This window comes from Camarhynchus parvulus, chromosome 10 (assembly GCF_901933205.1).
Source record: "Camarhynchus parvulus chromosome 10, STF_HiC, whole genome shotgun sequence".
NCBI classification, from domain to species: Eukaryota; Metazoa; Chordata; class Aves; order Passeriformes; family Thraupidae; genus Camarhynchus; species Camarhynchus parvulus.
Genome location: NC_044580.1, coordinates 17,400,643 through 17,426,186, shown reverse-complemented (window position 1 = coordinate 17,426,186; position 25,544 = coordinate 17,400,643). Strand labels below are relative to the sequence as shown.

General features: G+C 46.7%; 1 protein-coding gene across 1 annotated transcript in view; it reads right to left on the bottom strand.

Annotated features, from left to right (window-relative positions):
* ALDH1A3 (aldehyde dehydrogenase 1 family member A3) overlaps window positions 1-18,462 on the bottom strand; it is a 33,259-nt gene extending 14,797 nt beyond the window's left edge. Inside the window, exons 1-7 of the mRNA XM_030955481.1 lie at window positions 18,341-18,462; window positions 14,885-14,989; window positions 9,419-9,559; window positions 7,600-7,729; window positions 6,341-6,402; window positions 3,385-3,513; window positions 933-1,046 (exon numbers count right to left, since the gene is read on the bottom strand). Of these exons, the coding sequence (XP_030811341.1) occupies window positions 933-1,046; window positions 3,385-3,513; window positions 6,341-6,402; window positions 7,600-7,729; window positions 9,419-9,559; window positions 14,885-14,989; window positions 18,341-18,439 (780 nt within the window). The 5' untranslated portion in view covers window positions 18,440-18,462. The remainder of the gene's footprint in view (window positions 1-932; window positions 1,047-3,384; window positions 3,514-6,340; window positions 6,403-7,599; window positions 7,730-9,418; window positions 9,560-14,884; window positions 14,990-18,340) is intronic.
* Between the last annotated feature and the right edge of the window lie 7,082 nt (window positions 18,463-25,544).

Here is a 25,544-nt window from a genome sequence, read left to right as displayed (position 1 = left end):
TGAGCAAATGCTCAACAAGAATAGTGTTCCTCAAAGAAGTAAGAGACTGAATTTGCCTCAGCTGCCCCCACTGGTGTGAGCATTTCCATTCTTTGGACACTGCCTCTATTCTGGAGGTGCAGATCTACTGCAAGAAACATCTAAAGCAGTCAGTGGAAAAATGTTCACTTTTCTAAGCAAGCTTTTGTTTGAGAATTTTCAGCAGTGATTGCTGCACTCAGATTTGTTTGCAGTCTCAGCTCTGCTCAATTCCATGGTCTTGGCCAAGCCATATGCACTTTTCCCAAGCAGGTATGGAAGAGGATGGCTGGAGGTGATTGATAGTGCAGAGGTCTTGTGGCCACCCCTCTCATAAACAAGCCAGACACATTTATTTACAGGAAAAAAAGCTAAATAGAAGGTGCTTTACTGTGCAGGCCTCAGAACGAAACTCAAATGTTAATCCCCTCCACGTCAGCAGAGAAGGCCTTGGGCACAAAGCCATGTTTTTATTTAAGTCCTGGTTCCTCAGAGGTAAATAAAGCCAAGGAAGAATTGTTCAGAGCTCTGACTGACATGTTTTCCAGTTGCAGGGCAGGGCTGGCAGGCAAACATGCCCAGAAGCTCCACTGGGTCAATGACAAGATGTTAAGTCACTGCCAGCCTGTCCTGCAGACTGCCTTCCCTGACGTCAGAAGGGGGACAGTCCTTACAGAAATGTGGTGGTTTGGCAAAACCCAGCTCTCAGAGATGTGGGATTATTACAAGCACAAGGATCTGAATTGGACAAATAACAAACACTTCTGAGAAACCCTGTCACATGGAATGTGACAGAGGAAGTGCTGGTTATACAGAAGTCACTGACATCTCATAGGTCCAGTCTTGTATGGATGACAGTTTATAAGAGAAAGCAAAGAGGAACAGCAGGTGTCTTTGAGAAATCCATCACCTACCTTGGTTGATCCAGTAAAAGCAATTTTATCAATGCTGTCATGGGTAGAAATTGCAGCTCCAGCTGTGGGGCCATAGCCTGGCACAATGTTCACCACACCTGGAGGGAAACCCACCTGAAACAGAGATTAAAACAGCTCTGTAGAGAATTTGAGAGCACAGCTCATTTCCCAGAAAGCCTGGATTAGTTGTACTATACTCCTCTGAGCTCTTACCAGATACATCCCTGTTTTCCAGACTTTCCAGTAACATGGCTGCATGATACCAGCTGGAGTAGACGTGGGTGAAACTAATAGCCATGCTTAGGAAATGCCAAGTTTCAGTAAGAATTCTTGGAGAAGTCCCAGTTTCAAGCCAAAAGAGAGTGAGTCTTTTGGCCAAACTTGGCCCCCAGCTACTGCAGTGCAGCTGCAGCCAAGGGGTAAATGAATGAAAGTTTGTTTTGAACAAAGGTTGACATTTGTGGTTCTTCAGGGACCAGAGGGATTAAGAAGTCAGTAAAACCTCACTAGATGATGGGGCTAATAAAACAGGAGTACAAAAGCAGATGGTAACAAGACTTATGCAAGTTTCCACCACATTTACAACCTAGATTAGCCAACTAGTAATTTTGCCAAAACAGACAAATGGCAAAACTTCAGGTGAAATTGTAGTGCAAGGAGAACTGAGGGACTGACTGGTTTGGTTTTACTTCCTGAAACAAGAGTTCCAAGGATTATTGCTCTTCTAAGTTAGCCTTCCCTTACTACTGATAGCACAAGGTTGTTTTCCTTGCAATTTCTAATGATGAAATTCCAGAATATAACACATATGCTTCATTTCCTATGACTTTTTAATACAAAAATCTCAATAAATGCCATTCCTTTTAATAGAGAAAAAAAGGAAGCAATTGCTCATGTACTGTCTTGCAAAAAAATTATCCTCATAAGACTTTTCCCCCCCCCTTTTTTCTTTTCATAAATTGGAAGGGTGGTCACATTTCTTCTATGGATGTGACAATGACAAAAATGCATTTAATGGAGTTTGCATCTTGGCTAATGAGTTTTCAAGCAAATTCTGCATGTCAAACTGTGCAAGCAATGATGTTTGGAGTCAGCAGCAAAGCCACAAGGAAGTAAAAAATTGGTTCAGAATACCCTGAGCCAAAAAGTTTTTTCTGTTTTTCAGCAAAAATGAAAGCCAAATATTTTGGTTGGCCAAAAATTATTTCATTGAACGTAACACATAGCTTTGTGTGTGTGGTAACATCTTCTACATCCTTTTAAAGATGAAAACAAAAAAACTTTAACTCATTTGTGTGAAAACTTAAAAGAATTCAGCTAATTTTGGGCAGAGAAAGGAGCATCTTCAAATAAAATTATTGTGCTCTAATTACACTTCTGCCTTGAAGGACAACTGTGAGAAACAGCAACCTTAGAATTTCAGCTGAAAAAAAAATTTTTACCAGAATTGAATGGTATTTTTTTGGGGGGGAATGCTATGCCTGTGTTTGGGGAGCTGCATGTCAGAGTCAAGAAAGAAGTGGTGTGGCAGGGCTCAGTAGAAGTCATGACAACTGTACCCTGTCGTCACTCACTCATCTTGTGTAATCTCATTAAGCCAAGTAACTGTAGGAGACATTTAACTGGTACTATTTTTCCGCTTCCTTTCCTGACAGAAGAGCCCTAAGTGACAATTATCAACATATCTTTCTGTTTTCTCCCAGGCTAAGGCAAGAAAGGACAAAATCATCGTTTGACTGAGGCTAACAAACAGACTGAGAGGCCAAAGTCCATCTACAACTTCTTTACTTTTCCTCAGTCACTCACATCCATAGCTAAGGAAGCTGATGTACTGAGCAGTGCTGGAAGGTTCTGAGCACCTCCCACCTCCTCTGCACAATTAACAGATCTGTTGGCACACAAGACCCTACCTGACAAGCCCTAAACCAGCATTTTAGAGCCCCAACCTATCATCTTGCCTTTATTTCAGTTGACTTCACAGGCCAGACACAGCTACATTGTTCTAGGAACCACAGCAATGACGAGGAATTGTTTCCCAGGGCACTCTGCCTTGGTGGAATTATCCCACTTTAAAACAACAAACAACACTGCTGTCTAATCACACTCTTTTCTGTCCCATTGTCTAATAAAACTGAGCTGTTGCCCTTCCCTCATTTGGGAGAGGGGAAAACAAGGTAGGGGAACAAAAGCATCTTTTCTTCTGTCTGCAGCTTCCAGAGAAAGAAGAAAAATGCACAGGTTTTGTGATGTTTGCCACCTCCCAGCCAGTCACAAAGGCCTTTGGAAAAAAGCCTGAAGACAGAAGTTGTTCTCACTTTCCTTTGAACCTATTAAAGCTGGAAGTCTGTTTGTTATGCTCAGACTCTTTAAAACCTAAAAACCAATTCAAAATACAGCCTTGCTTATGGCCTTGAGAGAGCAGAACCTGGAGCGGCTGTTGAGATTTCCTCACCTCCTTGATCAGGGAGCCAATGTAGAGCGCCGTGAGCGGAGTTTGTTCAGCTGGCTTAACGACCAGGGTGTTTCCACAGCACAGAGCTGGTGCCATCTTCCAGACCAGCATCAGCAGGGGGAAGTTCCACTGCAAGAACACAAGGCACTGCTCAGATCAGCCTGCCACAGTCACCTACTCACTTCCATGCAGCCCTTTCCCAGCTCAGGGAGGAAAGGAGCTGGGAGGAAAGCCACAAAGAGGAGTCTCTGTTTATAATGCTGTGCTTGCTTGGGCTAAGGAATACAACTTCCTTGATTTCCCCCTGAGGTCCCTGATATTGCTGGCAGTCCTCACACTAATCCTGTAAGCTGGACAACCTTCTGCACGATGTGACCTCATTCTTTGAAGGAGTTTGATCACATTTTGTGTAGGATTTTGGCTCTTCACAGATACTGTGTTGGAGGCAGTTTCCTGATGCATCACTTCTGTACAGCATCTGTATGTGGGGAATTACAGAATGCAACTACTCATTGAAAAAAACCTAGTTTTTCTCTGTTAAGCACTGGCTGAGTAGTTAGGAGTTATATAATATCATTCAGTTCCAGTTTTATAAATAGGAAGCTGCAGTGAGTTGTTCAGTCATGGAAATCTAGGGGAGGTCTCATACTTTCTTCATATTGCAAATTGTTCCTTTCCAATTAGTTTTCTAATCTGGAATTAGGAACCAGTCCACATCAGTTTTCTCTGTGCTAATCTCTTTCATGGTCATGTATATTTGGGGATCTTGGAGTCTAAGTAAGAAGTGGAAAATCTAGCTCACACTGGATCTCAGAAAGGTCATTTGGCAGCAGAAAGGATTTTTTCATTAAAAATAATTAATGCTGCTTCAGGGATGATGGAAGCAGGCCAACAGCAAGGGGACTTCTTGTCAAAACCCAAGCCAAGGGCCTTCAGCTATCAACAAAGAAGCCAAGTATGTCAGGAATCCACAAATTCACACTTACAAATAAATTAGCAGTGTAGCTTTTCAGCCACGAGTTCTATTCTAACCCTGAGACAAAGCAGAATTTGGTCTCAAGTGTTATTCTTCAACTTGCTTCACCCTTTTCCCCAGACCTGTTCCATTTCAGTGATCTTCTCCAATGGCCACATCCCATAATTTTCCCATTTGTCTTTTTCTCCTAAGTTTTCTTGGAGGCCTGGCAGGTTGAGCCATTTACACCTACACTACTTTTCTACAGTTTCAGAGCATGAAATAGCTCCATTAGGAGCTTTCTGCTGCAGTGCCTGGTGAAAGTAACAGAGAAGGACTCCAGGCTGCCTCATGATATCACCTTGGGATGAAAATCAGCCATATGCTGCACTTCCTAAGAACTTCTTTAGCTAAATAAAAATAAAATATTATTTAAATATAGTCAAGCCATAGGAGTAAGGGAGGACTGTTAATTGCTCTAGGGAAACACAGCCAGGACAGTGACAGAATCTCTTTCAATCAAGTAGGAAATACAAACCCACCGGCTGTAGGTGTTATCGAGATTGAACTGGGAAAAAAAAATTGGAGAATATTTGTTCTGAGTAAACTGAAGACAGATGTGGTTTTGTTGGCCCCAATCATTCTTTATACAAACTCAGTGTTGATCTTAAGTCAAATTTGTTTCTATACTTTCTGTTGTATTTATTTCTAGTCTAGGGTCAACCTGAGATCTTACAAGCCTCACTCTGTCTCCTACAGTGGCCTTCCAAAGCATCCTGCATGTAGGCTTTTAAAGGGATATCTTCCAAAGCATTGCTGAGGGCCAAAGGTAGCTGAGAGTGACAGGGAAATACCCTTTAACTGCTGATCAGTGTGAGGAACCTGAGATTTTGATCTTAAGTCATAAATTCTGCTCATCAGCAGTCACATTGCTTGCTCAGCCAGAAAAGTTCTGAAGTCACCAAGAGAAATGTCTGATAACCTCCTACTTTGCCTCACCCTGACACTGCCAAAGAGATCATGTCCTCTCATCACCTGGGGTACAAATTCAGTTCTGCTGAAGGAAAAAGCAGAATTTCCCCAGACATCTTTGGGATCCAGACCTGGTATTGCCAGGGTCCAGCATATATGCATTTCTTTCAGTCTTTTACCTTATCTCAGAAGTCAAAACCCTCCAGGAGCTCTTATTGATCCAAGTACCATATAATCATAGAACATCCTGAGTTGGAAGGGATCCACTGGGATCATCACATTTCAACTCCTGGACCTACACAGGACAGCAGCAAGGCTCCCACCACAGCTCTGAGAGCATTGTCCAAAGACTTCTCTGGCAGACTTGGTGCTGTGTCCAAACAGAATCTTGACACAGCACCATTTGCCTCACAAATTGTAGAATACCACATTCAAAGCATTTTACAACCAGACAGGAACAAAATCTGTCTCCCATGAGCTGTAAAGTCTTCCTGGCTGTCTGTTGAAACAGAGCAAGGAACACATGCTAACACTGGAGGCATTCCAAGAGCTGGCCACACTGTCCCCTCAGCAGAGAACGAGACCTCAAGGAAAAGAAAACTATTCAGTGAGATTTAATCCCAGAAAGTTCAGAAAGCAGCCAGACATAATTAATTGATAATGGATATGATTTAAAACCCAAAACTATGCATCAGCACGAGGCAGCAGAAAGCCAACACTCCTCATGACGAGATGGCTGTCCCAGCAGTGTGAGAGCCAGAGCTCTGACTGCTCTCTGGTGACTGGTGTCAGCCTCAGAGAGCCACAGAGCATCTGATCAGGAGACCCACCCTTCCACTGCAGAGCACTTCTGTTGCCAAGAGCAATTGGCATGGGGGTAAAACACAAAACTACATCAGGCCACTGAGATGGGAGTTCCCTGCAGAACAGCTGTGCTTAGCCAGGCAGCACAAGGCTGCAGGACAGGATGGAGAGCACATGGAATTTCCAGTTCTGTGGGACATGCAGGGCACCAGCACTGTCACTTACTGGGGTTATGGCTCCACAGACACCCATGGGCTCATGCCGGGTGAAACAGACAAAATTTTCATCTGCAAGACAAGAGAGTAAAAGGGCACAAAACAGTCAAAATCCTCACTTTTACAGATAGGGTGTTGGGGACAGAAATAAGCCCCTGTTAGACAGAGAACACTGTTGTTCATCCTGACTCATGTGTTTGTCCAGATGAAGATCTGAGTACAGGTCTTGTGCCAGCCTGAAAGCCAAACACCACTCACAGTCACACAGGAACCTTTTAAAACCAGGGTTCAGTTCCTTCTGCAAACTCCCTGTGTTGAGGCTGAGGGGAGGATAACTCATTATCACACTGATATGAGCAAACATAAATTTCCTTCAGATTGTCCTACTGAAAAACACAAAGCATTTGTCTTCCTGAGGGAGAGAGCTTTAAACCCCACTTTACACACAGGAATCCTGTTCAGTGTGACAGGAATGACACTCCTGGTAAGAAATCATAAAAAGATGAAACTCTGGAACTAAAGTAGTACCATTCACCTTAAAATACTGCTGCTGCTCTTTCACAGAGAAAGCAGGAAGAACATTTGCCTTTCAAATTCATTCTTGCTGAACACCTAGTTTCTTTGGGAAGATGTGACAGAGAGCAAGAAAATTTCTAATGATGCTTTTTCAAAGTGATTTCAAATCAGGACAAACAAGGAGTGTCCAGACAAGCAAAGCTTTACACCACTCTGAATGAGGGTGACAAATCTCAGTTTATATGACTGACATGGCTTCTTTTGCTGTCTGCACAGACTGAACTAGCTCAGCCCTCCAAAGCCCTTCCTCTGGTGACTAATTTCTGTCTGCAGTGTCTGTCCTTCACACAGCCTCAGTGATCACCCACAAGCAGGGACAAAAGAGGCCAAATTTGAAAAGACTCCATACTGCCCATCATGCCACAAGGACATCCATTCTCTTAACTTGCTCTCACCAAAACCATAATCAAACTTCTACACCTGGACCAAAGTGTTCTCTCTGTGTGACTGCTCTGACCAAAAGTTTCTCTGATAAAAATGCAACAGAAGAGCCCACACATTATTTTCCAGAGAGCTATCCAGGCATTAACCAACTTTTCCCATTAGTTTCAACACTGAAACACATCTGCTTAAAATGCATCCTGAGATAGATAGGAAGTGCAGACTATTTTTGCAGGTTTTTCAGAAGCCAACCTTTCCATGGATCTCCCTCCCCCTCAAGCCTGATCCCATCCCAGCTCTGGAGGTACTCACCCACTGGAATAGTTCTGCCCTGAATTTTATCAGCCCATCCAGCATAGTACCGCAGGGTTTTGATGCAGCCTTCCAGGTCAATGAAATAAGCCTGCAGGAAAGGTTTTCCTGTGTCCATTGTTTCCAGAGTCTGAAAAAAACCCATTTGCATTCACTGTCAGACAAGTCAATGTTTTGGGGTGTTTTTCTTAAGAAAGAGCTTTTAAAAAACCCTCTCATCAGCTTTATTGTGCCTTGTTCTGAAGACATGGAATGTTCTTCCCTCCTCTAATATTTAGAGAATGAGCTTGTTAATACAAATAATGCAGAAGGGAAAGCACACACAGTAACTCTGATGTGTACAGGAGCTGCTTTGTCCAGGGGCACCTTCCAGAAGCCTCCAGAAGGTGAGTGTGGGTGGGATACAGGCTGGGGTCTGGGGCACTGGTCAGAAACAACGTGAGTATCATGACTTCACCCTAACTGACCTTCCAGCACAGATGTTCTGGAGTCCAGATGGTGTCACTGAAATCAGGCAGAGCTACTTTCCTTCTATTATAAAAAAAAAAAAATTATTTTTTCTACTTCAGAAGCCTAAACCCAACCTCTGAAAAGCCTTCTGGTAAAGTAACCTTTGTGCTCCTATCTGTGCTGAGCCTAGGGCAAGGCAGAAGTTGCCCCACTGAAGCTGCACTGGTGCTGATCAGCTCTAAACCAAGTCCAGGCTGAGCCTGTGTCCCTCACACTGTTCTGGACATTAGCTCAGGAAATGCTTTGTTCTCCACTCAGGTCATTAAATGGGATATTGGTGCAAATGGCCAGCACATCCATAAAGGAAGTACTATCCCTTGGTAGATTGAAACATCTTTGTTTACACATGAAGTCATACCCTGTCATGCTCCACAGACATCAGGGTCCAAACAGCACTCAAACAGACATTCCCCTTGGAATGGCAAGAATTGTTATCCACTTAATGTCTGCTAAAACAACTGATTTTTATAAGTCATTGCTTAGCACACAGCCAAGGCAGCCAGGGCTGGATTTCTGCAGTGCAAACAGCAATGCCAAACAAGCCCTCCAGACCAGAAGGACCACAGCAAGCTTGAAGTGTGTTCTGGTTAAGGGAAAAGGAGGGTGCCCCAAAGTCACATCAAAAAGTGAGCAGAAAATAACCAGGGTTTATTCACACACACACACATATATATGTATTTCTTTTCTTCCCTCTTACTTGCTGCCCAGAACTGTCTTCAGAACAAAATGTTTTGGTTTCTGCTGAAACTGAAAGATGTCAAGTGGTTGAGTGACACTGTATTGGGGAAAGAGACCCAGCTCAACAGAGTCACACAGGTACAGGCTCCTGAGCACATCCCACAGGTGTCAATTGCCACTGACCTCAGCAGGGCACTGGCTCAGTTACCTGCACATCTGACAGCATGGAGTGTCATAGATGCCTTTCCCTGAAGGTAAAAATGCAGCAGTGAGCTGGAGAGTGCTGAGATCCAAGAGCTTAGGTGGGGATGGACAGCAGCCCCCAGTGAGGATCTCTGGGGGCCATTTGGAAAGATGTACAAGGCCTGTAGAGTCTGAAGGCTTCCACCAACTGAGCACATTTTAAGTATTAATATATTTGATCACTTCAATAACTAGCTAAAGTCCTGCAAAAGTCAACTATGTAGAAGAACTGCCAGCCTTCTAAAACCCCTCAAGTCCTGCAGAAAAAGGAAAAAAGTCATTACTCCTGTCTTCTGCCCTTCATGAAAGGAGAGAACAGAAAAATATCAGGTAGATATGGATATACCAAAGCCAACTGTTGCTGGCTTATCACTGCTCCAGTACTCACTGCCAGGATGACTCTGTCCCTCTCCAGGAGATCAGCCAGCTTGTGCAGGAGTCGTCCTCTGCTTGGGGCATCCATCTGTCTCCACGGAGAGCCCCTCTGGAACGCTGCCTTTGCTGCCTCCACTGCATTATCCACATCAGGCTACACAACACACACACAGGAGAACCTCAGGTTACAGGGAAGGAGCTGGACAATGGCACAGAAACCCCTCCTAGTTGGTTCTGTAGTGGACAGAACCAAGTTGTCTAACAAAACCACTTTCATTTCACTCCTGGATTTGAATTCAAGCCTGGAATATGTTTTATGTTTGGCCTGGGCTCATAAACAACCTTGAGGTCTGAATACCAATTGGGTCTTTCAAGGGTAATTTAATGTAACTGACTTGTTTATAAAATAATCCAGAATCATGTTCCTGCCAATACAGGATGTGACACTGGGGGAGGATGAAGAATCATGACAGGCCACTGGCCTACATGAATTAGCCTCCTCTAAACAAGTGTGGGCAGGAAAATCCCCCATGAGATCAAGATTTTACCCAGGGAAGTAATTACAGCTCAGATCCCACCATCCAGTTCCCCTGGAACCCATGCCAAGGCAGTTAACACAACAAAAATCACCCTTAGATCCTAGAACACATTCCCAGAACATTTCTACCAGATGGGAAAGGTTTTGCTGTTCAGTGCTATGACAAAGACATTTCCCCTACACACACTGAGTGCCATTGTCCCTTCATCTCCCAACAGCTTTACCATCCTCTGGACCAAATCCAGCTCTGTTTAACCAAGTTACTAACCAGATGGGGAGCAAAGTCCTCTCTTCCCACACCATCACTCCTGGAGCTTCATTCATTTGCTCTGGCCAGGGTATGCCCTGGACTCCTCCCATCACCTCATATACATTGATTAAAAAAGGGCTCCCAATCCAATGGAATCTATGGGAACACTGCCACCAACATCCACAAGGCCAAGGCTGTACCCCAAGCATTGATAAAACTTTGGAGAGATTCTTGCTGTATGTAAGGTCTGGCACAGCTCAAGCCTCACTTCAGCTGATGGAGAACTTGCACCTCACTGCAATATCTGGTTCAAAATGGTGGGAAAGGAGGGAGAGTGTCAGACCTTGACCATTCCACCCAGCACTTCACCACTTGCTCTCATCTATTCCTCTTCTCAAGTCTTGTCTGGATACAGTTAGGAAATGAGCCTCTGCACTGATCCAACAAGGTCTGGCCACATCCCCCTCAAGGGAGGGGATGTGTGGTGCTCAATCAAGAAAAGATATTGTAGGGAAACATGCTGCCTTCATGGTCAAAACTGCAAGTCACCACCCAAGGCAATGGCACCTTACATTAAATTTGGCTCCATTTCTTTACCAAGAGGTCACAGCTTTGAAACAGTCTGACCTCTACTGTCAGGAAAAGAGTTCCATTCCTCTGGAAGAGTACTGGTGGGAAGCCATTGGAGGAAGCTTGTGCTGTCACAGGATGGCTCTGGTCCAGCAAGGGATGCTGGTGGGGCAGAGGTGCCCAGAGCCACTGAGCACAGACAGGCAGGGCCTGCCTGGGGCCATCACCCACAGCCACCACAGGCCTTTGAATGGCTCACTCTGCTGGAGCTGATCTGGATTCAACTTGGCACAACACAAAAGCCAGAAGGCACCACCAGCCACTGCACACTCATGTATCCCCCATCCTGCCTGCTGGAATGAAGGCTTAAGCTGAAAGAAGGCAATATTTTATGTGACAGACCAGGAAAAGGAACAGAAGTATGTCAGGTTTAAACAAGCCTTTCCTTAGCAGCAATTAATTAGTTCTACAGCCAGGCTGGGAGCACAGATGTGCAGGGAACTGGGTCTGCAGTGACACAATGCCATTGGTGCTGAGGGTCTTCCCTCCACCCTAACACTCAGAACAGGAGTGAGACAACTGCATGGGCAGAGGACTCCAGTGCATGCCCAGATCTTCCACAGCCTCTAAAAATGGGAGCACCTGAGCCCTGCTGCACTTCCTGTAGAGACAAAAATGAAGACAACCATCTTTCTCAGACATTCTGGGTACAAATATTGGCTCAGAGCTTGCAGTCACTGTCACACAGGCTCTCCCTAAACACCCTCAGGGTAGCAACACCAAGTGATATCCTGAGAGCCTTTCTGCACAGCCTCAATAGGCCTCAGAGACCAGCAAAAACAAGGAAATCCTTCAGGAAGGCTGAAATGCCATTCTTAATCCATCCTGTTATGACTAGGCATTAGGGGAGTCTGAATGGCATGTTCATTGCAGGCATGTTGCAATAGGTAGGCACAAGGCGTGACAAAGTGACTCTGAGCTGTCAAGGTGCCAGGAACACCCTGTGGTGCACAAAACCACAGCAGGAGGAGATCCACGCATCCTGGTGCTCCACTCGGATCTCTAACAGATTTACTGAGCATTACATAAAAAGTTCCACTAAGAATATTAAGATTGCAAAGTCTTTACAGTGTTGGGAAATGCCTGCAAACCTTCATAGCCACCTGGGGTGTTTGAATTATGATACAAGCCCCAGTTACACAATCACATACCTTCCCCCCTGAACAAACTGAACACTGTTCTTTGTTCTGAGCTGCCTCGTCCATCTTCCTCTTCTACCTCAAGTCCTGCTCATTGCTGCTCCTTTTTTCTTTCCCATCCTCTTTTCCTCTCTCCTGCCCCAGCACAGGCCGCAGAGCACAGTGAAGACCATCACCCCACTGGCTCTGTGAGTGGGGAAAACACCTGCAAAAAAGCCATGCTCTGCTTCAATCTCAGGGTGCCCCAGAGTGCTCCAAGTGAGGAGATGTGCCAGGAACGGAGCACACCCACTGGGGACCCTCTTTCTTCAATTCACCTACTGACTTCTTCAAAAAGAAGAAGTGCACATCTTTGGAAAGGCACTCTTCTGACAAAGGGCATGAGCATGTCACAGTTTTTCAGTTAGAAGAGCTTCCCTGACCAGCTCCCCTGCAAACACACTGAATTGCTTTAAGTTCCAAACAGCATCCTAACAGACTGAAATGTCCAAAATCATTATTGAGGGCACTGCGAGTCTGCTGTGGTCTTACCTCAGTCTGAAGGGGACAGGGTGACTGTGAACAAATCCCTCTCACAACCCTTCAAAGATCCACACAAGAGTGAACTGTTTAGAAATGATCCTGACAGAGACATGACAGTCACAGCTGTGGACCTGCTGCCCATGCTCTGAGCAACTGAGCTGGGCACTGCTTTGAGGAAGGAGCACTTTTCCCCTGTCCTAGATGGATGTCAGCAAACTGCTAGAAGGAAAAAGCCTGTCTCCAAGCGTTAGGGACAGCACCAGAGTTACTCCTTTTCCATAATCAACCTGGCAAACAGTTGGACACTAAGTTTTATTTGTCAGGTGTATTCCAGCATCCAGTGGAAACATCCACCATTTTATTTTCAGGGTGTCTTTTTCCACACAGGCTTCTCTTTATCCCTCAACTGTCCCATCAAGGACAATTCTGTAACTAAAGAACAGACAACAAAACCTTTGCTTGTAGGCTTATAAAGCATTGGCCAAGTTTCAGCACCAGACTAAACTGTCATCGTTGAGATATCGGCTGCCAAATTTCCACCCCTCACGTGCAGCCTAAACAAAACACTCTGCATGGCCAGGGAGGGGCAGGTTTGTGTTCAGGGCTTGGGAAGGGGAGCTCTGCTCCCAGCCCAACATTGGCAGAGCACAGGTGAAGGCAGCAGCAGGAGCTGCCACCCCTGCAGTGGCACTGGCCAGCACAGAAGTACAGTGGCACAAGGGGACAAGGCACCACTGAGCACCACTCACCACTTCCCGTGGTGACTCCAGCAGACTGGAGTTAGAGCCCCACAAGGGGATGAACCAGAGCAAGGGAAGCCTCAGGGACCTTGGTTTGCCAGAAGAGGGTGGGACGTGGTCAAGTGTCAGCAGAAGGCAAACAGCTACCTGGGGATGGTTGTCACCCAGTACTCTTTTTAATTAATCTAGATCTAATCCCCACTCAGTTTCTTGGAAAATCTTAGTTAGAGCAAAATATTCTTTTTAAAAGGTGTGATGTAGAAGAGGCTTTCAGCACCCAAAGCACAGCTAGCTTACATTTTTGGCTGCAATTTCCACTAAGAAATCAGTCACATGTACTGAGTACTCAGGGGAAGAGATCTTCAGTGGCTGGAAAAGTTTACAGTGACCCTCCTGCAAGCTAGAAGCTGAATTCAGACAGGGACAGATCTCAAGGAGGCAAAACTGGCCTGTTAGTTCTGTATAACAATTTTCTTTAGCCAACGCTGAGAAGCAAGCACAACCTGCACATGTAATAGCTGCTTGAGAAGACACTTAGCTCAGGGAACAATAACCACGTCATGGTTTCTGCCTATCAAAATACAGTTGCATCAGAGTCAGCTTCAATTCCACTGTTTACATGCCACTGCAATTAAACACAGTTGTGTCCTACCCAGTCAGGATAAAGAAATGACACATAATGTTTGGTTCTGCCTCAATGTGTAATTGCCCCATGGATGCACAGATCCCCAGTGGCAGTAAGTCTTGGAGGCTGCCTCACAAGCACTGGATAAGCATAAATACCAAGAAAAAGAAGTCAGTGCAGGCAGAAATGGCCACGCTGCCCATCACTTACTGCCCACAGCAATGAGCTACCAAAGCCCTGGCACAGCACAGCAGCTGTGAATCACCTTCCCATGACTTCCTGCACAAAGCCAGATGTTGGCCCAGCTCTTTTCCATAGGTCAGACCAGTTGGCCCATACATGATGAGCTGTTTTGGACAAAAAAAGTGTCACATGTGATTGTTCCTCACCTCAGGCTGTTACCAAACCCAAGCAGTAACATCTCAGATTACTCTACAGCACATTAGAGACTACTAAAGCTCTTGAGATACTGGTTTGGTTTTAGTGAGAGCTGCCACATTTGTGCAGGAGACCAGAACCCACAATACCAGCTAGAAAAGCAGCACCACATCTCCAGCAGCAAGTGGTCAATGTTTGCATGACCGAATTTGAATTCCCCCAAGCACTCAGGTTATTTGTGTTTAAAAAGGGGGGAGTTTCAGTTCAGTGTCTCCAACAGGCTGCCCTGCAGCTGGGGTATAAACCACCCCCAACACAGGGCCCAGATCCTGTCAGGGGTGAGCACACACCATCATTGCTATTTCCTCAGGCTGGCTACTTCCTTCCAGTCTATGGCACAAGAATGATGCTCAATCTCATTCCTCAGAGTGTTCAGCAGCCAGTTCCTACCAGGGAAAGTGCTTCTGACAAGCTGGACAGGACTGGTGCCACCCAGCCCATGTAACTCTTGAGCAGCACATCCAGTGTCCCAGACCTCCAGCTCAGGCTGGCCAGATGGATGTTGTTGTTAAAAGCCAGCTTCTCCTCTGTGTGCTTCCCTACAAAAAGAAATCCCCTGGAAAATGTCTTTTGCACTGCTTGTCCGACAACACTTACCTTATCTCCTTCCTCAATGTCACAGATTTTCTCCAGAGTTGAAGGGTTGTAGGTGGGGAACTTCTTTCCACTTGTAGACTCATGCCATTCGTTGTTAATAAATATCTGAAGAGAGAGCAAGGGGAGTGGGATGGGCAGGAGAAAGAAAAACAACTTCTATAGACAAAAAAACCCACAAGTGCTCCTCAAAGGTCCAGAGGCTCTTCAACTTCCATCCATGGCAGAGTCAAGTGTGCTCAGGCTCTCTCCAAGGGACACTGCTTGCAATACAGAAGCATTTCTATAAACCTTGTGCACCCAGGAAGTTTTGAGCCAGAGGAAGGCAGAGCACAGGTCCCACAGAGAACAACACTGGGATTTGGCAGTGAGAAATAGGCAGTTTTTGAACTGCATCTCCATGGGAACAGCAAGCAGACCCCAAGAGAAATTGTATGCTTGAGGCAGAAGGAGCCCCCTGCTTCGTGTTGCTGTACAATTATTACTTGGCTGTTGGTGCCCTGCCCTGGGCTACCTCCACAGCTTGCTCCCCCTCTGGCAGTGTCTGCAGGAGGAGGGTTCTGGCTCGGCTCTACCCCACCATGCCTTGTCACAGGCCAGATCAAGCCTCCCACGTCACTTGGAGTCATCTGTGACAAGATTTAAGTGTTTCAAAATATTGCATTTCCAGAGCAAGAACAAACAGTCCCGGCGTTGCGTAACTGAAAATGCATTAAATACTGGAGTGTTGTTACTCACTGTAAACAGAACATGAATACCTATATACAATTAATTGATTCAACATGCATCTTATCCACGCTGTGATCTGACTTGGCAGTGTTATATTTTATAGATATACTTTAAATAAGATTAGATGAAGTAATCTTTATTAGTAGCCTGCTAGTGGCTGTAAGCTAGTACTTTTATTTGGAAGCCATCCACATTTGCAATCTTGTTTATGAGTCTCTACACACCACCAGGAGATTAATGTTGCATCTCTTACATTCGGAATTCCCACTGCTTTGGGTCATAGTTTTCTTTCCTTGGGCAGCTTTTGTTCCTGAAAGGACTTTTTCTCATTATTTCTGCATAAAGCATCCAAAGTGTAATTGGTGTAGAAGCTGCACTGCTGGACCCACCTGTTTCACACAGGCTGAGAAAATTTCACAAAAAATGTTGCCAAGGAAGTAACAAGAAAAGATACCATGTTAGAAATATTAACTCCTGTTTAGGACACCAGTGCTCCCAAAATACCTCTGTTATCCAAGCGCTACATTTAACATTTACATATTTTAACCTCAGTTTTTCTTTATTTCCCTAATGAAGAAAAGTCGTATTATAAATGTGGGAAATACGACAGGAACCATAAAATTACGGTACCAGGTATATGCTCACAAACTAAGGACTGGGGAAGGATACTGATTTTTCCTTTGCATTCAACACTAATTCTGTGGGAAAGTGATGTTCCTACTAAAGCAGTAAAACACAAGAGTGACAGGATCAGGCTGTTTTAAATGTAACATATACACTGGCATCATTCTGGGAATCCACCACATATCACGAGTCCTTGGTGCCAGGAGTTGAAATCAAATTGAATAGTATATCCACAGTTCATGCTTCACAGCCAGAATTTGAGACAAGGAATTGTGGACAGATCACTTCCATCACACACCCATGACAAGCACTAAGCTGCTGTATAAGAAAGATCTTTGTTGAAAAACTTTGCCTCTCCCCCAGCCCCATAACTGGTAGAACCAAAAATAAAAATCTCCTCTAAGCAGAGGGAACCGTGCTGTCAGCTGTAAACATCTGGTGAAACTCAGAGCTTGCACAAAACCCCTCACAGTTTTATGAAAATTGACTGCTGCCCATTATTTTCTCAGATGCACCGGGAGCATCAGACCAAACATCAAATTCACACTTTTAATTTGTGTTGGTTTCCACTTTAAAGATACAACCTTGACTCTTTCAGTGCTCACAGTCTCTGGCAAAACTGTGGAGCATAAACTGCGTGTTCGAAAACACACACGGCTGCAGGATAAGATCCCTAAGGAGTGTTTAAAAGTGTTCACAACAATAAAAATAACAAAAACCAGAACATTTGGATGTTTAAGAAGAACTCAAATGGCCGTGTCCATTTTGGATGCAGGAAAGAGCTGTTTGTGCTGCATTACGCCATTCTGCAACCAGCAGCTGCAGACCCAATTTGCTGCTAAATGACAAGTTTATCTGACAAATAAAGAGTAGATAAATTTCGGATGTTAAAAAATTAATCTAGTCCACGATTACTCCTAATTGCTAATCTTTCAGTACACTTTGGATGCATAATTCAAATCAACACCTCGCCGGATAAGCTATCGCTGTTCACTCCTCGCTACAAGGGAATGAGCTTCAAATTTTGTTTTTTCTTAATACTCAACACAAAAATGCAACAGTAACACACTCATTCAGCCCCTGCAGCTCTTTTAGTCCAGGCACAAAGTTGAAATTATGGCAGCCGAGGCTCCTCAGCAGTAACCAGCCTGACGCTCTCCCCACTGCGCAAGGCAGCAGGTCAGGCTGTTGTGGAACAAAAAGCGACTCAGCGATCGCAGAGCTACAGCCGCACTGGGAGCAGGGATTTCTGCAGCCCTACTCAGCTTCAAGCCACCCCCACCTCTGAGGGACACAGATATCAAGCTCAGGAGCCTTTGGTTTATACCAAAAGGTCAGGAGCGGCTGTTTACAGGGAAACTCAATGGAGAACGGAGAGGTGAGGGTTTGTGTGGGCTCAGTGTCCGACTCCTCATCCCGTGGGGAGGCCATGGAGCTGGGATGAAGAGCCACCAACATGGGCACTGCTCCTCTCTGGGGCTGCAGGATGCTGCAGTCTCATGGCAGAGCCTTCCCCAAGGCCCAGTCCTGCCAGACACCGGCCCTGGGCTCACCACCACCCAAACCCACCACTGGCACCGAGCCACCTCCCCACAGGGGAGCTGCGGGTCAAGGACGCTTGAACACGACCCCAGCAAGCGGCTCTGAGGGATAAAACCTTCCTCGCCCTGCCCAGGCTCACCCCATCCAAATCGGATTTTGCTGAGCGCCAGCGGGGATCTGGAGGCGTTCACGGGTGGGTTGGGAGGGGAAGATGGTGTGAGGCACCACAGCCATGGAGAGGAGCCCAGGGCGCCTGGGGCAGAGCAACAGCTTTGGAGGAGTTATTTTATTAAAAAGACAAAAATAGGTTTTGGGCATTAGGGATTGGGGCAAGTGTTGCTCCATTAGAAACGCCACTGTCATCTGCTTGCTCAACCTCAAACCCCCATAACCCTAATGTCTCAGGCAGCAGAAGGAATAAAAGAAGCTAAGAAAAACAACACTGAGGGCAAACATTTTGTATTAAAAATATAACACCTCACCACCACACTGACTCCACCGAACATCGGGGACAGCACGGCAAAGCCCACCCGCCGCCCAGCGCCCCGTGCCTGGCGGGCTCACCTTGGTGTATTTCACCTCCAGGCTGCGCAGGGGCCGCGGGAGCGGAGGCACTTTCTTGTCGGGCTGCCCGTTCTCCACGGCGCCGTTGAGGGCTGCCATGGCCCCGCCGTCGAGCCCGCGCGCCTTCTCCCCGCTGACAGCGCCCGCGCCGCCTTAAGAGCGCCGCGCGAGCCGCCCGTCCGCCCCCATTGGCCGCCTCGCCCCGCCTCGCGCGCCGGCCCCGCCCCCCGCGCCCCGCCCCGGCCCCTCGCGCGGCCGCAGGTGACGGGCGGCGCCGCCCCGCCGAGGCTCCGCGCGCGCCGCAGGGGCGGAGAGGGCGGGCGCCCGCGCGCCGCGCGCGCCGCCGCGGGGTCCCCACAGGGCCCGCAAAGGGCTCCCGAAGGGACTCACGGGGTCCCAAAGGAATTCTCCCCTCAGGATCCCAAAGGGCTTCCAAAGGGCTCTCCACAGGGTTGCAGGGGATCCTACTCAATATCTCAAAGGATTCCCCTCAGGCCATAAACGGTTCCTCGAAGGGCTCTCCGCAGAATCCCACCGGGTTCCCCGCAGGGGTCCCACAGAGTCCCTCAGGGCTCTCCAAATGGCTCGGACATTGCTCCCTCAGGGGTCCCCGTGGTATTCCCTCAGCGCTCCTGCAGGGCTCCCTCAGAGCTCCCCACACAGCTCCCTCAGAGCTCCGCACACAGCTCGGACATTGGTCCCCATGGGGCTCCCTCAGAGCTCCGCACACAGCTCGGACATTGCTCCCCACAGGGCTCCCTCAGAGCTCCGCACACAGCTCGGACATTGCTCCCCATGAGGCTCCCTCAGAGCTCCGCACACAGCTCGGACATTGCTCCCCATGAGGCTCCCTCAGAGCTCCACACACAGCTCGGACATTGCTCCCCATGAGGCTCCCTCAGGGCTCCCCGCAGCCGAGGGCAGTGAGGGGGGACAGCAGGATGTGCCCAGATGGGCTCTGGGGAGTAGAGCATCCACCCTGGCTTTCCCCAAAGGGCAGCACTGGGGTGGGTATGGGAGGATGTGCCCTCTGCTTCCTTCTGCCTCTGTGTCCCACCCAAGCCCACCCAGAAGTCATTCATGAGAGGATTTTTGCAAGTGTCTCCATGGGAATAACACCAGTGTCTCCCAGCAATAAGGGGAGATAATATCTGCTATTCCTGGTGCCCTGACATCCTTACCTCAACCTGCTACACCTCATCCTTCACTCAGTGCCTCTGGAGAACTTTCCAGGACTGATAGTAAGAGAAGAACATGACACCAAATGTGTGCTGTGCATCTGACAGCAGCTCCTCCACATTCCTGTGTGCGTACAGGAGTCTGGGACCAGTTTGACCATCCCAGTCCGACTATCCCAGTCGAAGGACTCCAGCCGGCTGGGGCAGGACCAGGCCCTTCCACTGGAGAGTCCTACACTGATAACAGCATATTTGTGTCCCGCTCAGCCAAGCTCCAGCATGGTGCTCATAGTAGCGTACTTGGAGTGTCGAGAAAGATGCTGTCTTTCGAGAAGTCCTGAAGGATATGGAACATGTCTTAAGTGACAGATCTAGGCTCTGAGCCTGAACAAGTTCATTATGTATTGCTTAACTTGATTCTGCATAAAATATGTGTAAGTCTTTGCGGGCTGAGGGCCAGGACACTCAGAGCACCCTCACACCCCCACACACATGGGAGATAATACAACATATTTTCCATATAACAAGTGGCAAGATGCCAGAAGTTATCTTCCAAAATGTTCTGCAAAATCTGTAATCCCCAGCAATAGTCAGCACTTTGCTGTTAGAATGCTTAAAAATACTCAGAGCTTCCAAAGGCAGATAGCCTGTGATATCACAGTGGCATAGATTTAGTGCTGATTCAGAAGGGAAAGTACCTTGATGAATCAATCCCCACTCCCTGCAGCTTGCAGGATGTTTTTGGAGGTTCTCTGCCCAGGTGAAAACCTATCTGACGGTGATTGGTGCAGAAACGTTTATTTCTAAACTGTCCATTTTTAACTGTCCAGTTGCTATTTCCCACAAAAGCTACAAATGCACCCAAGCTAGAAGAACTCTCTTAGCCATATCCCAATGTATTCCTAGTCCCAGTGAAGTTTATCCATTTCTGTCTGTACCTTGCAGAAACACTCAGTGGAAGTGGAAAGTACTTTTGCAATTAAAGGACAAAATATCAGGATGAGGAGAATGATGAATAAGAAGTTCCAGAACAAGCAGTGTCTAAAGAGTCATTCCAGTGGGTTGTCTCATGTGGAATGACCTTCTCTCTTATCTCCGATGAGGAAGATTTTATACAAGACACTCCTGGGAAAATTATTGCCTCTTCGAGTTAATGTTGGTGCAGTGTGAGATACATCTAAGGCAGAAATTCCATGGAGAGGGTTTGGGGATGTGTAAGACTTTTAAAAGGTTGTACAAAGTGAATGAATGGTGAGTCAGCAACAGATGAATGAGCTGAAATGATAGACTTCAATGGATATACGTAGCTGTGTGGAGTGTTTCCTCTGATAATGTCACAGGAAGAGTAACAGAATGTTCTGCTGTCAGAGTCTTGTGGACACTGATTGGTCCCTTGTTGGGCAAACTCCATCCTGGCATAAGCGGGAAGTCCACCAGCCCCAGAGATACGTGTCTTTTGTCACCAGATGTGTCTTTTGTGCTTCTACCAGATCACAGGGGTGGAAATATACTCATGTGTCCAGACTTCTGAGTGGGAGAAGCCCTAAAACCATCAGCAGAGCCCTGATCAGAACAAATGTGAGACATTTTACATTAATTCCTGTGCCTCAGGAAGGGCATGCCACCACTAGGCTAGAGGGACTGAAAAAATGGGTCTTACCTAAGTTTGCAACAGTTGATCAATGTGTCAGAAACACCAGCAGGAGGAAAAGCATCCCTGGATGAGAGGCCACATTGCTCCTGAGTTACCCTGCTGTGTTCTCCTGTCACAGAGATCTCAGCAATGTGTCCTTAACCTGTGCAGTGACAGCAGTGGCTGTGGATTCCCTGGAGCTGCTTTGCAGAGCTGTGTCTCACAGAGTTTTTACACTGCCAGTACACCAGCTCTGCTCTGCCAAGCAGAACAAAGATCACCTTCCCACTGTTGGGTTGGACATGTGCGCTCTTAAATCTGCCACCAGGAGTGAGTCCTGACCACAGCTCTCTGTGCTGTCCTGCCTGCCTGTGCCAGGCACAGTCCTAGGACATGTTCCTGCTATGATCTTGCTGTCTCCCTATCTCTTAGGGATGCCTGAAGGAATTAATTTCTCTTACTTCCCAACCTTATTTAACCTTGATGAAGGGGATATTCCTGGTGGTAACTCCTCCAAATACACTCTGCTGTATCGTATTCCCTGGCTCCAGCCCAGAAGAGCAGTGAATTGTATACAGAGGGTCAGTGAGGACATCTCCAGACTACCTGGAAATAGGGTGTTTCTAGACCCCTTTGGCATCCTGCCCCATGGATGAAGACAGATTTGGCAGTAAGGCACATATTAGAGAGCTGTGTTTGTCCAGCCAGTGGTGCTGTAGCCATTGACAGATACTCTACAAACTGATCAGTTGATATTCCAAAGATTTTATATTTTTTATCTAGACCTCAGCCTGTGTTTCCAGCTGACCAGCAGGGCTGTAGCTGTGTAGAGCACTCAGCCTGGCCCAGGGCCAAAGCTTATCCCACTTATTTTCCATATACCCCGAAGCCCATGCACACACAAACATAAATACGTGTGTGAAACAATATACTCTGAAAGGCTACTGAGGCTCTACGCTCCAGCATTCAGCAGCCTGGAGTGTCCAGAATTTGCCTGGTTTTCCTCATCCAGATGAACTGTAATTGAGTTATCCACGCCCTTTTCCTACAGGCATCCCCCTCACTCTGCATTGGCAATGCTTGCTGCTCCTGAGGGAGCAGCTCCCCTCATGATTTATTCTCCTCTTGTTTAATGTGCAGCGAAGGGGCTTTTTACTGCCTGTTATTCAAACTGTGCTTTGGGCACAAAATTATTCATTTCCGTATGGTTTTTCCATGGTGCTCGTGACAGCAGTGTCTGAGAGTTTCACATGCACTGTTTCCTTTTCCAGTCATTTTGAGAGGATGCTGACCCTTTATTATCAGTAAGGAAAGAAGGCAGGCAGTGATGAATAAAAAAAGGGTCTTCATAATTTCAGTTTCCTGAAGTGAGTCACCCACAGCCCAAGTGCTTTGATTCAGAGCTCAGCTCCAGCAGTCATTGCACAGTGTAAAGATCTCCCACCTAAACACCCAGGTAAGGCAGAAAGTGCTAGTGAGTGCATTGCTCCCCAGTGAATTTAATCTGTGAATTTTCTGGTTTTTGTAAGTTTACCATTCCTGTAACTTTTATTTCCCATGGATAGTTCTCTAGAGTTTGAATTAATTCTTCTAAGCAAACTTAAAATCCATAAATTTCATCAGTCTTGAACAAATTTGCTGTGATACGGGTCAGCAGCAGGATGGACTGTTTTGAGCTGTGGTGGGATTGTCATTTTGTGGGCTCCCTGGCAGCAGAAGTGACTGATTGATTGGGACTGGCCATGTGAAGGCAGTGAGATGTGCTCTGCTAGCACATTTTGATTTGCTTCATTTTTCCAAATATTTCTGGGTGCAAGATAGTGATGATTGAACTGCTGCCTTCAGTTGTGAAACACCTTGCAAATATCACCAAATTAATGAAAAAGTCTACCATTTTTTACCAAAACTAGTTCTACTCAGTTTATCAAAGTATTTACATAAAATTTCAAAAGTATTTGAATCCAGAGAAGTGCCTTTTAAAGTCAAAATAAAAAAGATCAGCCTGCCCTGAAGATACCAAGGGAATGGTATGTCCTACATGAGGGTTTTTCTTGTATCAATCCAACCTTAATTGGGCTGTGCTGGTGCCTACAACCCTCCTCCACTGATAGTAGTGGAGAGGGGTTGTGGGCATGGGATATATTTTGGAGTGTGAGCAGCCCCATGAACTCAGCCCCCTCCTGTATTTGTGGTGCCCTTCTCGTGCCCTGTGGGTTTAAGCTTCAATTTTAACACATCTGGGACTGAAGAACAGTTTCTTTTCCTGTTCCTCTCCACCTCCAAAAACCCTGTTAGCAAAGGTGGAGAGAGGCAATGTGAGATACTGTAAGATGCTATTTGTGCAAACATTTGTAATCCTAAACATGACCTCATGATGCAAACCAGGACTTTGGCGGCTCAAGACAAAACACAGCCTTTTTATGCTTTGTGCTGTAATTACTTCATGAAGCAAAATCCTCAGTCAAATTAATTTTCTTCATGCATATCAGACATATTAAACTGCGACTGTGCACAAGGATTGGCCTTTCCTTTAGCTAGCCTGGCTCCAAAAGTAAATTGGAAAAGTAAGTGGCAAGGAAATAACAAACAGCTGAACATTTTGAAGCCTTTTCTATTAAAACAAGGTCTATTTCATCTAGTCTTCACTTCTCCCTTCCAGGCCAAGCATTGGAAGATGAGGAGAATGGGAGCAGGAACAGAAGCAAGTGTGAGATAACCTACTAAGATAGTGTCTGTGCTGTGGAGAAGTTCAAGGACCCGTTTCCTTACAAACCATTCAGTGTGTCTGGCACCGCAGAGCTGATGGGAACCACTCCCCGCATTGATCTGGCACTGCAGACCTGAAGATTATTTGCCTACAAACAGGTATTGTTTGCAGCATTGGCAAATGAAAAAAGCAAATATGTTTGTTTTCTCCAGAGATCATGTTGCTTTCTACTTTCTCTTGATAAGAGGTATTTGGGGACAGTTCCCAGGTTTTGGAAGCAGTGGTTGTCTAGGCAGGAACTGAGAAGCCTAAAATGTGCTTCTTCTTCTCCTTCCTCCCTGTCTCTTTGCTCTCACTCATCATCACATCTGTTCTGGGCCCAATGCCCAACAGTTCTGCATTAACGCCTCAGTACACACAGGCTCACACAGCTGAACAGTTTGCAATGCAACGTACCCAGTGCCGTCATGTCTTCCCGAATCAAGCTCCTGCAAACGAGTTTTGTTTACGGGAAGAATCACTTGGCTTCAGAATGCTACTTGTAAGCTGTGACTCGAGACACTCCAATGGTTTTGCAGGGCGCCGTTGTGAATCTAGAAAATACAGAACAGAGCAGGTAAACAAACATCCTTAAAGATGATCCCGTCTCAGACCTTGATCCTGCAAACCCACACGGGCTTAATGTTAAGCACATGAACAGTCCCAGATGACTTCAGCAGAGCTACTCACATGCTCACAGTGCAAAGCATTTGCCAGATCAGAGCCTTTATGTCTAATTGCAAAATAAAAGGCAAGTCTCCCAGTTCTATCAACTGTAATGAATTGTTATTAGCAGCACAATTTAAAATAGCTGCAGGGCAGATCCCTGGCAGACCACTGGGGATAAAGTGATGTAGACTTGTTGTAACAGAACCTGGAAATACTTTTTCCTGGATAAATTGCCATGCCAGTCATATAAAACACTAACACTGTGATGAGGTTGTTTTTGTAGGCTTTGACCTGCGCAAGACTTTTTTTTTTTTTTTTTTGGTGGCTATTCTCTGCACAATTCCTCTCTTTTCCACTTTTTGGGTTGAATTCTCCTGTTTGAACCAGGAGTCGGGAAACTGCTCTGCTCCTAACCTTGGCGGGACTTTCTGCGAAGATCTGATGATGGTACAGTGTCCAAAGGCACCTTTAGAAGCCACAGTGGGAAAAGCCAAACCACGGCCCCTGTCCAGCAGGCTCTTTGGCACCAGGTCAGCATCCACGACCCTGGGCTGCGCGCGGGGTCCCATCCGTGTCCCCTCGGGTGAGGGGCTGGCCAGCACAATAGGCGACATTGTGTCCCGTCGCTGCCACTAACGGCGAGGCTGGGGACGGGCGAATCTGGGGCCGCAGAGAGCGGGACCCACCCGTGTCCGTTAATGAAGGGCGAGCCCCGGGCCCTCATTAGGAGCCCGCCGGGCCGTGCCCCGGCCCCGCCGCCCGCCGGTGCCGGGGCCGAGCGCGGAGCGGCCGCGGTGCTCAGCGGGCGCGGAAGGTGGCGCGGCCTCTCCGGGCTGGCGTTTGCACCTGGGGCTACCGCGGTTTAATGGACTTTAACACATGCAAACAAGAGCTTTTGTGTGCGGGCACAAAGGCTGCCCCGGCGCGGGGCTCTCCCCAACACTGCCGCATTGTTTCCCCTCCGCTGCTTCTTGTCAC